General features: G+C 37.0%; 1 protein-coding gene across 14 annotated transcripts in view; it reads right to left on the reverse strand.

Moving 5' to 3' along the window:
* Nucleotides 1–16741, reverse strand: part of Itpr (Inositol 1,4,5,-trisphosphate receptor) — a 281735-nt gene that overhangs the window by 25272 nt on the left and 239722 nt on the right. For all 14 annotated transcript variants that reach the window (XM_081762388.1, XM_081762394.1, XM_081762393.1 and 11 more), the window contains one exon: nt 13189–13354. In XM_081762388.1, coding sequence (XP_081618514.1) covers nt 13189–13354 — 166 coding nt within the window. The remainder of the gene's footprint in view (nt 1–13188; nt 13355–16741) is intronic.

Raw genomic sequence — 16741 nt, forward strand, 5'->3', positions numbered from 1 at the left:
GGAAAATGGGTCGAACTGCTGCCATCTATTGTGTTAGCCCACAATTTAACTGTTAACTTATCCTCTGGATACAGCCCTTTTGAACTTTTGCATGGATTCAGATGTAGAATGCTACACGAAGCAATTTTGGACACCCCTTGTGAATTTCAGGACAATGCTGAACGTTTACAGCAACTTGGAGAAATACGAGACAAAGCCCATGATAAATGGTTCCAGAGACATAAGACGGCAACGAAATTTTATGACAAACGTCATTCGAAACCCAATTTCAAAGTCGGAGACAAGGTATGGATTTTGGACAGCACCATGAAGAAAGGATCCACCAGAGCTTTCAGTGGACGTTATTTTGGTCCAGGAATAATTCAGGATATTGACCACCCAAATTCCTATTTTGTTAAGTTCAAGACTGCACGAGGAAGATTCAAGGTTGATTCGATTGCAGTACAAAGATTGAAGAAGTACTACGAGAGACAGGAGAAGGAAAACGAGGGAGAGGAAGAAGAAGATAATGTTGACTTGGATATACAAGACGTTGTCGAGGATGCTACTGCGAATGCCTGCTGTGCCGAAGAACAGGAAGGAAGAAATAAGAGAGAAAGAAAAAGAAGAACTCTATGAGATTATTTTTAATCCTGCGGTAAACATGATAGAAAAAGAAGAAAATATTCCATCTGTGAATCTTCGTGAAGTTGTGATTGCCAACCAATTACCTACTTGGGCTGAAACAGGGAAGAATTGTTCCAGTTTGAAACCGAAGTTTGGTGCCAATTCTGCAATCAACAAGAAAATCAGTGTTTTTCGAGGAGATATCGCTATGATTAAAGCTGACGCCGTTGTCAATCCCACGAATGAATTACTTATTCCATTAGGAGGAGCAGATAGAAGTATCCAAGAAGCTGCAGGAGAAGAATTTCGTAAAGATTGTGAGAAAATACGTTCTTTAAAACCAGGACAAGTGAAGATTGCTCCAGGCTATAATCTCCCCGCTGATCATGTATTATTGACGTGTGGTCCCAGAGATGCGAACAAGAAGACTTTGGAGAATTGTTATAACAATTGTTTTGATTTTGTGTTGAAAAATCAGTTTTCAACTGTGGCTTTTCCTTGCATCGCTGCTGGTGCATTTCATTTCCCTAAGGAACCTGCTGCGAGAATTGCATTGTTGAGTACACGAAAATTTTTAGAGGATCATGTGGACAACGTAGACCGTATTGTATTGTGTATTTTCGACAAGGAGAATTGGGATCTCTATCAGCGTCTTTTACCTGTGTATTTTCCCTTGGAAGAAGGAAAAGAAGTGGAAGCTGTTTCTCTGCAATGAAGTTTTTTTTTTAAAAAAAAAAAGAAGGAAAAAAAGACGGTTCTCAAAGGAAGATTTGATGGATTAGGAACATCTGTGAAGTTGGTGACGAATTTTGTTTTGACACTGGCCATGTCATTATGGAATTTGTTTTGGTTTGTTTGTATTTCTAAGTCTTGCCGGCAATAACAATTACAACGAAGATAAGGAGAAAAAGGAGTACTCATATAGACATCATTTTTTTCAGTCACTTAGAACTGTTGGTTAACTTTGTAGAACACGTTCTTTTTCTTGGTCATCTAATCAACATCTTATTGATACATTATGTCTAGCAGAAGAAAACTAGGGAGATAGACGCAACTATGAATTTATATTTGTTTGCTATCTATGTTATGATAGTGATGAAGAAGGAATTCTTACGTTTTTTGCATTTTTCAAGATGCATTTTATGATATTAATGTGGATGTAAAGAAGAATGCAGTTTTTTTTTCTTTCCCTGGATTTTTGATTTGATCCTACGATTTGTTATTAGTTATTGGGAATATACTCAGTCAATGTATTCTTTTCAAAGGAATATACACTGTTATAACTTCTTGTGTGATTTTAGTGATCTTTTGGAATGATCAATTTTTCATCGCCTGCAGTGTATATAATAAATTTGTGTATTTCATCATGAAGATGACTTGGGATTTATGTATGACGAAGATTTGTACTTATTTGATATATACTTTTGTATATTTGAAGATTTGACTTGATTCCACATTTTCCTGTGGGTATACGTACTTTTACTTTCATATAAGAAGAAAGAAGTTTCTTTTCTTTTAGCGCATAATTAGTTAGGGATTTAGGAATATGTTTGGTGATAGTCTGTCATGTTGATTTCTTTTGAGGTTTTTAATAGCCAGTGCAGAGGGCTATAACTCTGCCAACACGTCGGTCATTGTGGAACTAAATTCTCCACAATTCGTTTTTCTAAAACCTGAAATCAACATTCTTTTGTGTTGTTTCATCTGTTCTTTCTATGGGTAGCTAGATTAATTTTTCTTCTACCGCGTAATGATAATTTTGATTATAGAGTTACAATTTTATTGGAATTGGAGTTTTATTTACTATATATAGATATATACGTATGGATTATGGTTTAGTTATTACTTTTGTTTTTTTTTTCCCCTGATTTTTCGTCGATTTTTATTCATTCCATCATTTTATCCAATTATTGTCCCTATTCTCATATCTTACGTGTTTTGGGCAGTCATTGACTGTATCCCCTAAATTTTGTGATGTTACTATCATATACCTGTCTACCCTACTCCTATAATCTACTTGTACTGAATGAACTTTCCAGTTAAGTGATGTGTAAGGACATTGTACCTGTGATTTCCAGTTCTACATTTTATGCTTAGTGATGCTGTGTTTACAAGATCGACGTTGCTGTGCTTACGTCATTTGGCATTGACTGTTCTGCTGTCAACTGTGTTAGTGTGTGAACATTTCTGCTGTACTCATCATTTCTTATCATATGATTCTTTTCAGATTATATTTGCTGCTGTGTTTTTATCATGAAGACTGAATGAAACTACAAAGATGCTTAAGTTTTTTTTTTTTTTAAACAGAAATTCTAAAAAGTGATTTTTTTTGTTTGTCTCCGAAATGTTTTCATTCGGGACTTTGATTTCAGGGGGGGGATGTGAAGATATGTGTATTTGGACATATGGAAAAGTTTCTTATTTTGAACAATGGGACATTTTATTTTAAAAGAACATCTCAGTCAAAAGCATCATCATTCGTTTCAAATTAAATCACCTATCGACTTGTTTTTTCTAAGTTCATTTGCCTTTGCTGTCTGCCATTCATTTCTTACGTTGTAAATTTTTCAGTTAATAAAATAACAGATTGCTTCCCCGTCCGCATTCCTATCATCACTTTACCTTGGTTAATCTACGAGCATGCACTTTTTCCATCGAGACACAAATCAAAGTGAATAACCGAGGATATGAACCCGGAAGGAACGCCAGACAAAATGGATTGAGAGACTATCGGAAGGGACAGTCGACATGGAGCGAGGGACGAGATAGAAGGTAGACCGCTAGCTACATTTGAAATTGACGATTGATAGCCTTGCTCTATCTTAGAGAACACCTTTGATTCAACGACGATGTGTTGCTTTTTAAGAAGAAGTTATAAGTTTGTCTAAAGTTGCGGTCTTCGCGAAGTTGGTTACTCAGTCCGGGTTTCCCCGACTCTTAACTTTGGTTACTTGAACGACCAGCCAGCCAAACAGAGGGATGGACGGACGTAGGCCCGTTGGAGGAATCGTGGAGAGGACAACGATCAGACCTGCAAGTAAGTGCGAGTAGATTAACCTATCCCGAAAGTTACTCCCTTCTTGCCCCTTTTCACCCCCTTTAACATCACAGTCTGTTTCTTTTGTACGTGTTGGATTTCATTTAAATGCAACCCAGGTTAGATCCCGTACCTCACATTTTGTTAAGTTCTATATTTACAAAATCCTGGGCGCAACTTGTCGGATCTGACATCCCCAAACACGTCAATCATTAACTCATCATCTGAGCTCTCAGACCGACAAGGGGCGACTGCACAATATTACAGCATGTCATTTATGTTCTTGAAAAATTATTCGATGCATAAACAGAGGGTATAAACAGAGAATTCAAAGTCGGAACGCTCGCAAGAAATTCATGAACCCCAAAGGTCACGTGAGCAGACTGGAATTGTCCTTATGAAGCACGCCACAGCAGAAAGTCTTTATACAGATTTTCACTTCAATACCTGATATATGCTTTTGCAATGTGGAAGTGGTGATGCCTTGGGTCACTCTCGCTCGCTCGCGGACTCTGTATTTATATCTGTATTTTTATATATATAAAAGTGGATGTATGTGTGTGTTTCAACATAATTATGATATGTCTGGAGCAATTTTAACCATATTTCTTACAGTCTGGAAAAAAGTACTGTCGGGATACATATCAAAAATTCTAGAAAAGGATCGATATTAATATCGAATCCATAGTTTCGTGGTCGCTTAGGTAAATAATTCTACTTTCAATTCAAGTCCAATTAAGCTCCCATTAGCACCCAGGGTGGTTACGTAGCGACATAAAAATGTCGAAATCAACCGATAATAGAGTCGAATCATAAGTTTTCAGCGCCGCTAACAGTACCGCATTTCCCATTAGTCCAACTAGGCCCATGCCTAGAGGGCAGCATATTTGAAGAGCGCAGTTTAAAAATTAAATATTATTTTAATTTTTTTTCGTATGAAAAACTTAAAAAATCAAGAGCAAATATACTATTTCATAAACAATCCTCTTTTACTATTCTAATATGTTTATGATAGCGTAAGAAACAGAACATTTTTCCCATTTGTTATTTTTTGTTACGTAGTTGTAGCTATAGCATCTAGTGAGTGGTATTTAACTATAATAAATTCACTAGTTAAGTATATTCGAATTAAGTTTTATTTTTAAGTTAGAGATCAAGGGGCGGAGAAATATGTAGTTATTGGGGGTGCCGAGAGCAAAAGTGCATAGGGACGCCGAGCTTCTAAATGTAGCACTGATCGCTAAATTAATTGGTAGAAATTTTAATGCCATTTAAGACCAAATTTAGTCCTAGCGGTGGCAGTATCCGTTTGCTCTCCTAGGGAGAATGAACGGGGCTGACATCAAAATTATAAAAAAAGACCGACATTAGTGTCGAGTCCATAATTTTGGGGGTCGCTTAGATAAAGAGTGGCACTCCAGATGCCATGTAAGTTAAGCCCCCATTAGCACCCTGAAGGAATGTGTGAGATTGTGGCATGTATAAGTAATTGAAAATGACCAATGTTAGTGTCGAATCCATATCTTTCGGGGTCCCCAAGGTCATTGGGGGCAGTTCTGATTACCTTTGAGTTTAAGTTCAACTTCCAGTAGGAGTAAGATCCCCTAACACATCTAATAAGGAGAGTTGAAGTGAGTAACATATACAATGATTCAAAACGACCGATATTAGTGTAGAGTCCATAATTTCGTTATCAACGAGATAAATAGCAACACTTCTGAACGAACATTTCAGCTGGGTTTTGAATTTACAGGGACAGCATCGAAGGCATTGGTCGCACAGATCTAAGTATTTTAAGGTTTCTGTATAAATGAATATTACAGCGTAACTCCGGAATGCCTAACCTTTATCAAACTTTGGGGACATATTACTTTCAATCTAAGAAGAAAATATTGTAGTAGTGTGAAGTTATAGAAGTTGGAAGGTGTGACATGTAAAAATAATGTAAAACGACTGATCTTAGTGTTTTATCCATAATTTTCTGGGTCGTTGAGATGGATAGTGATGTTCCCAATGGAGTTTACATCCAAATTCATCCCCATCTTCACAGGATGATGGCCTGGGAGAGCTAAAAATAAAATCTCAAAAATTACTGAAATATTTGTCGCATTCATAGTTTTCGGGGCTGAGAAAGCGTTTCCAATAACTTTGGAGGTAGTTTGTACCCACTTCATGATGGGCTTTTTAATCATATCAATTTCTTACCGTGAGAAGAAATGACCATTTCAACTATTATATTAAGCCAACCTTCGCAATCGATGAAAAAATTGTGAGGATGTATGTTTCGTCTTTTAAATGAAATAAGACATGTTAAAATCAAAGATCGAGTGGGTCAATGGGTCGGTTGATAAGTGGGTGAAATGAATGGGTCAAGATTTGTGAGTGGGTCAGTGAAACGTGACCTACTGCGAAATACCACTCACCGTGACTCACACTGATCCACCGACCCATTCTGTTCAGTGCATTGTAGGCAGCATCTTCTGAACACGGGTGAGCCTGTCTACGTTTTAGTTCAGGCAGTTTTGGATTTTGGTATTTGCAATTGTAAGAGTGGCAATAGCAATAGGAGTTCGATTTTGAGAGGCAGCCTGTGAGCTTTTAGAGGAGCTAACTGCTGGAAAAAATATTTTTGAATCACCTGTAATATATGAATTATTATATAAAAAATTGAAAGTAACTATGTCTGCGTGATCATCACGGTCAAATTGCAAAGTCAAATGAAATGACGTTTGGTATATAATCAGGCCCCAATCCCAACTTGGAAGTTATCATATGCGTATCACTTTCATTATAATACTTAGGGTGTATCGAAAAAACGTTTCTTTCGAAATCGTGTTACCCTTAGTGGCCATTTTTGGCCAAATGTGTTTAATATAACATAGAAAAATTTCAAATCGATACCTCAATTTTTTGAGGTGCCACCATTGACTTGAAATTCGAAATACAATGACTAAATCGTAGATTTTTAAAACAACAAATGAAATATTTATTACTTCATAAAGTATTTCCCTTAGTAATAATTGTTTTCCAAATAGCTCAAATACAATGAAAAAAGAAATTTGAAATCGTTAGCTCTGTTTATGAGGTGCCACCATCTCTTTGACTTGGGGGGAAAATCGATAAATTTACAATATTTGTGTGGCATCTGCCTTCCCTGCAACTCAATTTTCGAAACAAATAGACTTGCCATGCTCAAACATAACAATCAGTTTGAGGTGATATCACATTTAAGTGTTGTGCTTTTGCTAGTTTGGTAGCGCTGACGCATGATAATCTTTTTTGCTTGATCCTATTGGGTACAAGCCTGTGGCTTTTTCCATATAAGTTTGTGAGTGCGCAATTGTTTTGCTTGTATCAACATGGAATTTCAGAATAAGACTAGATTACAGTCAGAGGACACAAAAAACATTATTCACGATGTTATTGGGTCTCCAGAGGAGCTTAGTTGTGTTCAACTGCCTACAATAGAAAGTGTGCTGAAACAATTCCTGTTATAAAAGGGAAACAAAGAATAATTCCGGTTCTAGAAAAGATCAGCCAGCCAATGACATTACTTACATAGTTGCTTCTAAAAATTTCAAGTTTGGAAGAAGTCATCTATATGTGAAAAGCTAATGTAAGTCAACAATGAATTGTTGCCTTAATTCTTCAATATCATGAAAAGTTCATCAGCTCCTAAAACCAGTGAAAAAATCCAACCCTACATGTGACACTAAAATAGTACAACTTCACAAATTTGCCAGAGAAACCTTATTTGATATTGCTTGGTGTAAATGTGCTGATCCACTGATTCACTGTAAATGTAAAAAAGAAAGACGAATGTCGAAGTTAGAAGTGCCGTTTAGTCTTGATCAAAGAAGACAAAGGGAAAAGATTATAGGAGGATTAGAAAAAAGTGAATCAAAACGGCTTATGAAGCGGTATAAATGAACAAAAAAAAAAAAAAAAAAAAGAACATTTAAAGCAATTTGAACAAACTTTAAACGAGGACCAAGGAAATCTACATCAGGCGAGGTGGGTGACAACGGCTAGTGGAATTTTGCGCTTGCTTTTACATCGGAACGGAAAACCAGTCAAAAGAGCTCAATATTGTGGTTTCCTACATAATGAATATTTACGCTTCTATATTAAAAGTGAACCATCGTGCACACGAGGAGCTAAACATTTATGGAAACTTATATTATTTTCTAGATCTATGGATTCAAATACTAAATCAATCATAGATCCAGTGATAATACGAAATGCATGGTTTAGTTATCCCGAGAATTTACTTCGGGCAATGATATTGAACACAGATGTGAACATAAGAAAACTTGGTTGAAGAAGAATTTTGAAAACAAGAACATTATCCTTATCTGTCAGTGTGAGAGTATTCAAAGATCCTGAGGTCAAATTAGACGCGAAAACCTACATTGATATGATAAACTGGTCTGAGTGTGTCTTGACGGAGCCACTACTAACGCAACAGCTAAGCAAGGATGAGCTGCACATAACATAAAAACTGCCACAGTTGCAAGTGAATAAGTAACAAGTTTTCCTTGCCACTCAATCAGTAGAGCGCATGATAAAATTAGTGACAGAAGAGGCTAGTTTTGTGTGGGGTGCAGACGCTAACCATGGACTTATTTTGGCAAATTCAAAATCTCGGGAGCGGATACCACAGTTCACAAAGAAATCAGAATGCAAATTAAAAATGAGTAATTGAGATAAATATCAGACATCATTTGAGAACCAGTAATATAGTCTGCAACTACAAAATTAAAGATAGGTCCAAGAGTGGGAGGAAGGACGGAACTCGAACTGCAGCCACCTTCATCGTGGTGAGTTCTGGGTTATTGCCAATGTAATAAATTTATAAATTTATTTGGAAATGAGTTAAGTGTTGCAGGAACTACAATGTTGTATCTCAGTGAGTTTTCTGCAACTTTTAAAATATTATGCGTTTTCCAAATGTATGAAAACTGGAATACTTTTAATTTTATTGATTTCGGACTCCATTGTGTCTGATACTTGAAAAAAAAAAAAAAAATCACTAACATGTTTAAATGTTTTTGCGAATTCTTTTACAAATACACATTAATACACACGATAATTGACTTTTCCCCCACAGTTCAGAGGGATGCTGACAACTCAAAAACTGAAGTAGAGTCTTGAATCTTTTCACAGTATATTCGGACTGTCTGGAGAACAATTATTACTACGAAAGTGAAACATAGTGTAAAGTTGTAATATTTCATTTCGTGTCTTAAAAAATCTACGATTTGATCATTTTTTTAAAAAAAATTCAAGCCGATGGCGGAACCTCAAAACATTGATGTATCGATTTGATTTTTGTTTTTTGTTTTATTAACCACATTTGGCCAAAAATGGCAACGAAGGGTAACAAGATTTCGAAAAAAAACCGTTTTTTTATACACCCTAATACCTATCCTTAGGGGGAGTAGGGGTTCGAATTTTTGCGAAAAATTGAGTATCTCACAAGCCGTTTAACTTAAAGAGCTGAAATTCAGTATATAACTCTTTATTAAAAATAAACAGAACGTGTCCTGGCATTTTTTAAAATTTTCTTTTACGAGCGGGGGGGGGGGGGATTTTCTATATATTGGAAATTGGTAGTGGGTTGATTTGCAAAAATAATCGAAAACGATTGATATTAGTTGAGAAACAAATTGAGTAATGAAAACTACAGTTCTTCGCATTTTATACCCACTGCTTTCTATTATAATAATTCCTGAAGTTGGTGTTTAATATATGGAGCATTCAGAGCATAAGGCAATCAAGCCATAAGTTGTGAGAAAAATGGCCATAAAATTTGTATTCCAAGCTTAATTACATGGGCATTTTTCAATTAGTACGGCATGCTTAATTATATGGAAAAATAGTTTTTTTCATTTTTTTTTTTACGTTGGTCTACTTTATCTTGATTTGAGACTTTCAAATTTCATCCTATTTTCTACTGAAATGTATCTGTAAGCCAACAAAGAAATAATTATGTATGATAAATTTAAATTCATCTTAATTCGAAAGATGAGAAACACTTTACCATTGTATATCGTAAAGGTCAGATCCACCGGTATTGTAACAGAGCGGTGCTTGAGCGATTGACAGTAGGAATTCAAACTCCGATAAGTGGTAATTTCACAGTCTTGTTTTATTACAAGTGTAACCTCTTTAGTCAATGGAGAGGAGGACGTGGATCATGGGTCAGAGTTGATGGCAATGGGTTTTCATGGGTCGGAGTTGGTCACAATGGTTCAGAGTGGTTCATAGTTGGTGGTGGGTCAGACTGGGTCAATGAGTCATTTGGGTGGTGGGTGATAGTGGGTCATGGTGTCCTGGATCAAATTTTCATTGACCCACACCATCTCTGGTTAAAATGGTACTGAAGAGAAGAGGCACCGCGGTGGCTCAGTGGTAGAGCGTTCACCTCCGGTGCTTGGGGTCCGTGGTTCGATCCCAGCTCGTGCCATGTGAACTTTGTGATGGACAAATACCGTGCTCGTGGGTTTTCTCGGGGTTCTCCCGTTTCCTCCTCCTTTCATCATTCCACCATTTCATTCACTTCTCATCCTCACCGTCTCCTTTAGCCTAACCGACATAATCATGGGACGTAAAACTGAAAGATTTCATTTCATTTCCAAAAAGACCTGTATTATTCTTTTCTCATTAGAACCAAATGAAAAAAAAAAAAAAAATTGAGGTCTTGGAAGTAAAACGTAGACAAACTTACCAGTGTTCAGAAAATGCTATCTAGAAAGCATTGAGCAGAATGGGTCGGTGGATCAATGGGCCAATGTGAGTCATGGTGAGTGGTGTTTCGCAGTGGATCATGTCTTGTTGACCCACGATCCACTGACCCATTCACACATCTTGACCCAATTGATCCACTCAATCTCTGGTTTTAACATGTAGTATATCATTTAAAAGACGAAACATACATCTACATTTTTTTTTCTCGATTGCAAAGGCTGGCTTTATAGGTATACTAGTTGAGATGGTAATTTCTTCTTAAGGTGAGAAATTGATACGATTAAAAAGCCCATCTTGAAGTGGGTACAAACTACATTCCAAAGTTATTAGAAACGCTTTCACGACCACAGAAAACTATCAATTCGACAAATATTTAAGCAAGTTTTTACATTTTATTGGTCATATCTCCGAGCCCTTCATCCTATGAAGATGGGGACGAATTTGGATATAACGCCATTGAGTGCCTTACTATTCATCTCAACGACCCAGAAAACAATGGATAACACTCTACGATAAGTCGTTTTACACTATTTTTACATGTCACTCCTCCCAACTTCCGTTCCTTGTAGTATCTGACTTCCATAATATTTTTTCTTAAATTGAAAGTAATATGTCTCCCACGTTTGGTAAAAGTTGCTCCAGACATTCCGGAGTTTCGCTAAAACATACACTTATACATACATTAAAATACTTAGAGCTGTGTGAGCAACGCTTTTGATGTTGCCCCTGTAAATTCAAAATCCAGGTGACATAGTCGGTCATACCAAAACGTGACATTAAATGTTACTGCAACTGTAATAGCTTGTAACCCAAACTATGGATTTGACACTAACCTCAGTCACTTGAGACATTTTATTTTTCATTCTTTATCGCCCGTCATGACGATGGGGTTTGAATCGATTGAGTTGATTTTGAGTTTAACGTCCCGTCAGCAGTGAGGCTATATGAGACGTGCAGCTACTAATTAACGTAGAATCCGAACTGCATGAGCTCTCGCTGGGGGCCGAACCTGGGTTTCCCATGCCGAAAACGTGTACGCTATACGCTTAACCACAAAGGAGCTTTACGATGCGAGTTGAATCTGGACTTTAACGCTATCGGAGTTGTAATTATTAATATCTACAACAACGAGAACTATGGATTCGACACTAATATCGATCGCTTTTACTTTATATATATATCCCCCTCCAACTCCCAATAGCTTACCCCGAGAGTACTCTTTTTTTAGACTGTAAGCACTATATGTAGAAGTTTGTTTACATGATGGAACATACACGCACAATATATATATATATATATATATATATATATATATATATATATATATATATATATATATATATATATATAAGAGGCGGAGAGAAAGAGACCACATTCATATACAAAAGAATTGCAGATTATTGAACTGAAATCCTTTGGAAAGAAATCCTATTCTGCCTTCTTTCTTAAGTATAAATAAGTCTCTTAGACATGACTTCGTGTTCGTAGATTTCCTGTTTAGATGGTTTTGGGGTTCGTGAGTTTTGTGTCTGTAACCAAGATTAGAGTTTGTATAATAATTTCTGTTTATACCCGCATAGTCTCTTTACCTTTCAGAAAGCATACATCACTTGCTGTAATGAGAAAATTGAGAAGAAGTAACCTCTGTATGAAAAATAGCTGCAAATAAATACACTATATAACCTATTTATTGCTATGATATTATTTTCTTAATTTTTATTTAACATTCACATATACAATATCAACATGCTGTGAATACCTATATCAGATGTTATATTTTAAACATAATAATCACTATGTTACTTGGTTTACTTTTTTCCGAAGATACCCGAAGTTGGACTTAGAAAATTTTTGCCTCGAAACAGCAATAAAGAATGCGTTCAACCTTTTTGAAACAAGGTGTACATTGTATATGTAGCTAAAGAATCACAGTTTATGCCGGGGAAAAAAAATCATGTTTCTCAAGCTGACGATATCTTCTAAAATCTCGGAAAAGTAAAATTCGTACCAATGTCCCCCCCCCCTCTCCCCTAATTTATCCAGCCAATTTGGATAAGGTTGCATTATTTTCTACTAAGAACCCTATAAAACATTAACATCTATAGCCTTAAAAAAAGGAATGCAATAGTATTTCCGTAACACGATATATGTACCTAGGTATATTTCCTACTTTTGTTACAGTACTAGTAGTTTGTGTAACAAATTACCAATAACTTTCAGACAATGTGATAGATCTTTACGGAGACTAATTTCTCTGTATAATTCTGATTGGTTGATTGCATTTTAGCGTTCATTTTCAACACTGAGACTAATAAGAAGGGGTCTACTGATTAAAATACGATCTGAATCATTAAGCGGGTTTTTTACCCAAGGCAAGTGCCTCCACCGGAAATTTGACCAGGACCACGCGCAAACAAAGTACGCGCGTTTACCGTTAAGCCACGAAGAACGCTCATTGCATTTCAAAGCAAGTCCGGACTAAGTTAACTCTTTTAATTAGGAGAAAAAATTAATTTGAAACGGCATATCTACAATCCCCCTTTGAAGGTTGCTAGAACTTTCTCTTCGCAATTTTTGTTCTACTTTCACTCGATTACCTGAATTCAACTTTCCGAATTTGACAATACCTATACCCTTGATAAATCTTGAACTCGATTTATGTCATATGTAACTCAGGATGGTCATGTGAACACTCATTTTAACTCAATGTACCAACAATCTATTTTTGTGTGGGTCTACTTTTATCTGTGTCTAATACAAATAGCATATACTTGTAAATTACATGAAATACTTACCACAAATAAAGCATGTACTCTTTAAGATGTGTTCTTTAGCTTGCTTTTCACTTCTTAAATCAGCAAATGTATCAATAATAACACCAAATATCAAATTCAAAACAATAATGATGACTATGAAGAAGAAGAGTAAATCATACACTACTCTGGCCACAAATAATGGTTCCTAGAAAAATAAAGCAGATATACACATAAATATAGGTATCACTTTACACATACCCAAAAATTATGCTTTTAAATATACTCTGTCGTTTAATTTCACACAATCAAAAAAAGATAAATACTATTGAAACTGCGTAATAACCGAAACAGATATTTCTTTCATATTTATAACTACATGTAACCTTCAACATTCTTATTTTTACATTGTTCGCGTAAAAACCAACTTAAAACAACTCCTCTGGATTAAGATTTTTGAAATTACCTGTATGCATGAATTGAATATTAATAATGATACATTGTGATGTCTTACTTCTCGGAAATACACTAAACATGTGTATGACAACACTTTTTAGTTCCTGCGAATTAATAACCTGATTTTTTATTTATTTTTTTATATTTTCAACACTACTACATAAGTAAATCGCTTTTAAAAATATGATGCTGAAATTTTACGTGCTTTCTAATTTTTCTTCTCTCCTCAAAAACATGTCGTCTTGGAATTACAATTTCTTGAACTATTCAAAAAATTTACTTAAAAGTACAATGCAATTGAGTCGAACCATTCTTTTACAACTAAAAGGTAATAATAATTACTAATCTGTATTTATAAAGGTAACCAAGAAAGTTCTGTCACTTTTTGTGGAGGCCTGTATTCAACTGGCCTTCACACCGCGAGTTGAAAGCGAACGGAGATAAGGCGAAAGTCAGTTGTTGGTGTGGATATATCCAACATACTACTTGGTTGTGGCAGTTCAGTTACACTGTGAGCTTGCGTAAAGACAGAGTGAATATGGGACCTCCACAGAGCGTCATAAGGGTGTGTATGCTGTACGTGTTCAAACTAAGGTCAAACGCCGCTGTAGCAAGGGAGAAGATATGCCAGGCCTTTGGTGAGAGTGTCGTGACTACGTAAACAGTGCAGCGGTGGTTTAACAAGTTTAAGGACGGTGACGAAACACCCATAGACGCACCATGTGCCGGAAGACCAGTACATGTACAAAATGAAGATCTTCAGGCAGCAATTTAACCGAACAGTGGCCAGACATGTGAGGAACTGGGACTACAATTTAGTGTGAGTGGAGAAACCATTCGGCAGCACCTCCATCAACTGGGAAGCACTACAATTTAGGTCGATGGGTCCCACATGATTTGACTCTGTGCTAAAAGGCAACGCGAACACATACCTATGTTTCTTTGCTGCCCTGTCTAAGGAGCCATTTCTGGACAAGGTGTTGACATGTGATGAGAAATTAGTCCTGTACGAAGCTCCACGGCGCCGTCATCATTGGTTACCATCCCATGAACCAGTTCCAAAACAGCCGAAACCAGCCCTGCACCAGAAGAAGGTCCTCCTGTGTGTTTGGTGGGCTGCTCGAAGCATCGTGCATCGCTAATGTTACCGGCTGGTCAGAACATCAATGCAACTGTGTACAGTCAGCAGCTGAGCCGTGTTCAAGAAAACTCAAAACTCTGGGCCAGTCACAAGGGGTCCTCCTGTTACAGGACAACGTTAAGCCGCACGTGGTTAGGATGACCCGAGAGACCATCCTACGCCTTGGATAGGAAACACTATTGCATCCACCATACTCCCCGGATTGCATCCACCATCCGATTATCACCTGTTTCATTTCTTGGGCAATCACCTCACTGGATGCCAGTTCAAATCCCTAGTAGAGATACAAAACGTACTTGATACTTTCTTCGCTTCACGCCCCACCAAGTTCCACCGCGATGGAATCCATTGCCTTCCAGAACATTGGCAGAAGGTCATCGATGCTGATGGAGACTATTTTTGATCTTCCAGGTACGTCTTAGGTGACATGTCGATGATCGAAGGTGGTGGGTGCAAAAGCGATAGAACTTTCTTGGTTACTTTTATATATTGCCGTATATCCAGAGCTTCGATGTTTTAGACTAAAGTTTGACAGACAGACCGTACAATACCCAATTATTTTATCAAGCCCCTTTACTATCTACGAAGTCTGTCCATAAAGAAATCGAACTTTCAAAAATTACGATCAATGAAACCGGATCTTCTGTTTGCCAGCGCTGCGTAGTGGGATTCTTCATAAGCATCTTAACGATAACTACAGCTTATCTTGTGTCGCTATGAATTGCAAGCGTTGGAGTGAAGTTGTGTTCCGTGCTTGTGGCAATTTTATGGTATTAAGAAAATGAAGATTTTGGAAGAGCACGGTGTAAAGTTCAAATTTTGCTTCGAACTGAACACGACATTCATAGAAACTCTGAAAATGTTGCAGGAAGTGTACGGAAAGACTATGTAAGCCGACCCAGCGGCACGAGCGATTTCAACATTTCAAAACAGAAAGAACATTTATCGAAGATAAGACAAAACTTGGATGCCCATTATTATCACGTGACGATCTACACATTTAGAAAGTGCGGAAAAACAGTAATTTGACCATCCGCGAAATAGCCGAGGAAATAGGAATCAGTAAATCGTCCTGTCATGTTCCTTAATTGAAAACTGAACATGCATTGTGTTGCTGCAAAATTTGTTCCTAGGTTTTTAAAAACAAAATGAACGAAAAGTAACACGTATGGAAATCAGTGAAGATCTTTTCAATCATGGAAACGAACACGGTGTATGATTGAAAACACCATAACAGGTGACGAGACTTGGGTTTATGATTATGACATTGAAACAAATCTCAATAGGTGGGGGAAAATTTTCGCCGAGACCCAAAAATGCACGTGAAAGTTGCTCAAAAGTTAAAATGATGCTTACTGTTTTCTTTGATTTTGGTAGTGTTGTTCATTATGAATACGTACCACGTGGTCAAGCCATCCACAAAAAATATTTAGAAGGATGAGGCGTCTAAGGGAGGCTGTGAGGACGAAGAAACCGGAAGCCTGGAAAAATGGAACATGGATGCTGCACCATGACAATGCTCGGAGCCGTTCGGCGCTTCTCATTAGGAAGTTTTTGGTGAAGAATAATACGACTATTGTACCCCAACCATCCTACTCGCCTGATTTGGTAGCTGCGGACTTCTTTCTATCGCCAAGCAGAATTCCACCCTGAAAGGTCGCCATTTCCAATCTACTGAAGAAAAAAAAATCGCTACGAGACTTCAAGGTTATTTCAAAAAGAACGTTCCAGGATGGGTTCCAGGAGTGGACGATGCATTAGGAACGATGTATTGATAGTGGTGGGAACTATTTTGAAAGAGATAAATCAGAAGTACTTCCACAAACGGTATCATAGGATTCAGAAAGTTCAGTTTCTTTCTGGGCAGACCTCGTCCATATTACAACATAATATTGAAACCAGGTTGTTGTTGCTAACTACTGAAACAAGGTTTCAAACTTTCGCTAACCCATCTATTACGAACTTTGTTTATTGTTTATAACTTCCAAGTTAACAAAA

This window comes from Thermobia domestica, chromosome 6 (genome assembly GCF_964235325.1).
Source record: "Thermobia domestica chromosome 6, izTheDome1.hap1.1, whole genome shotgun sequence".
In the NCBI taxonomy this organism is placed as follows: Eukaryota; Metazoa; Arthropoda; class Insecta; order Zygentoma; family Lepismatidae; genus Thermobia; species Thermobia domestica.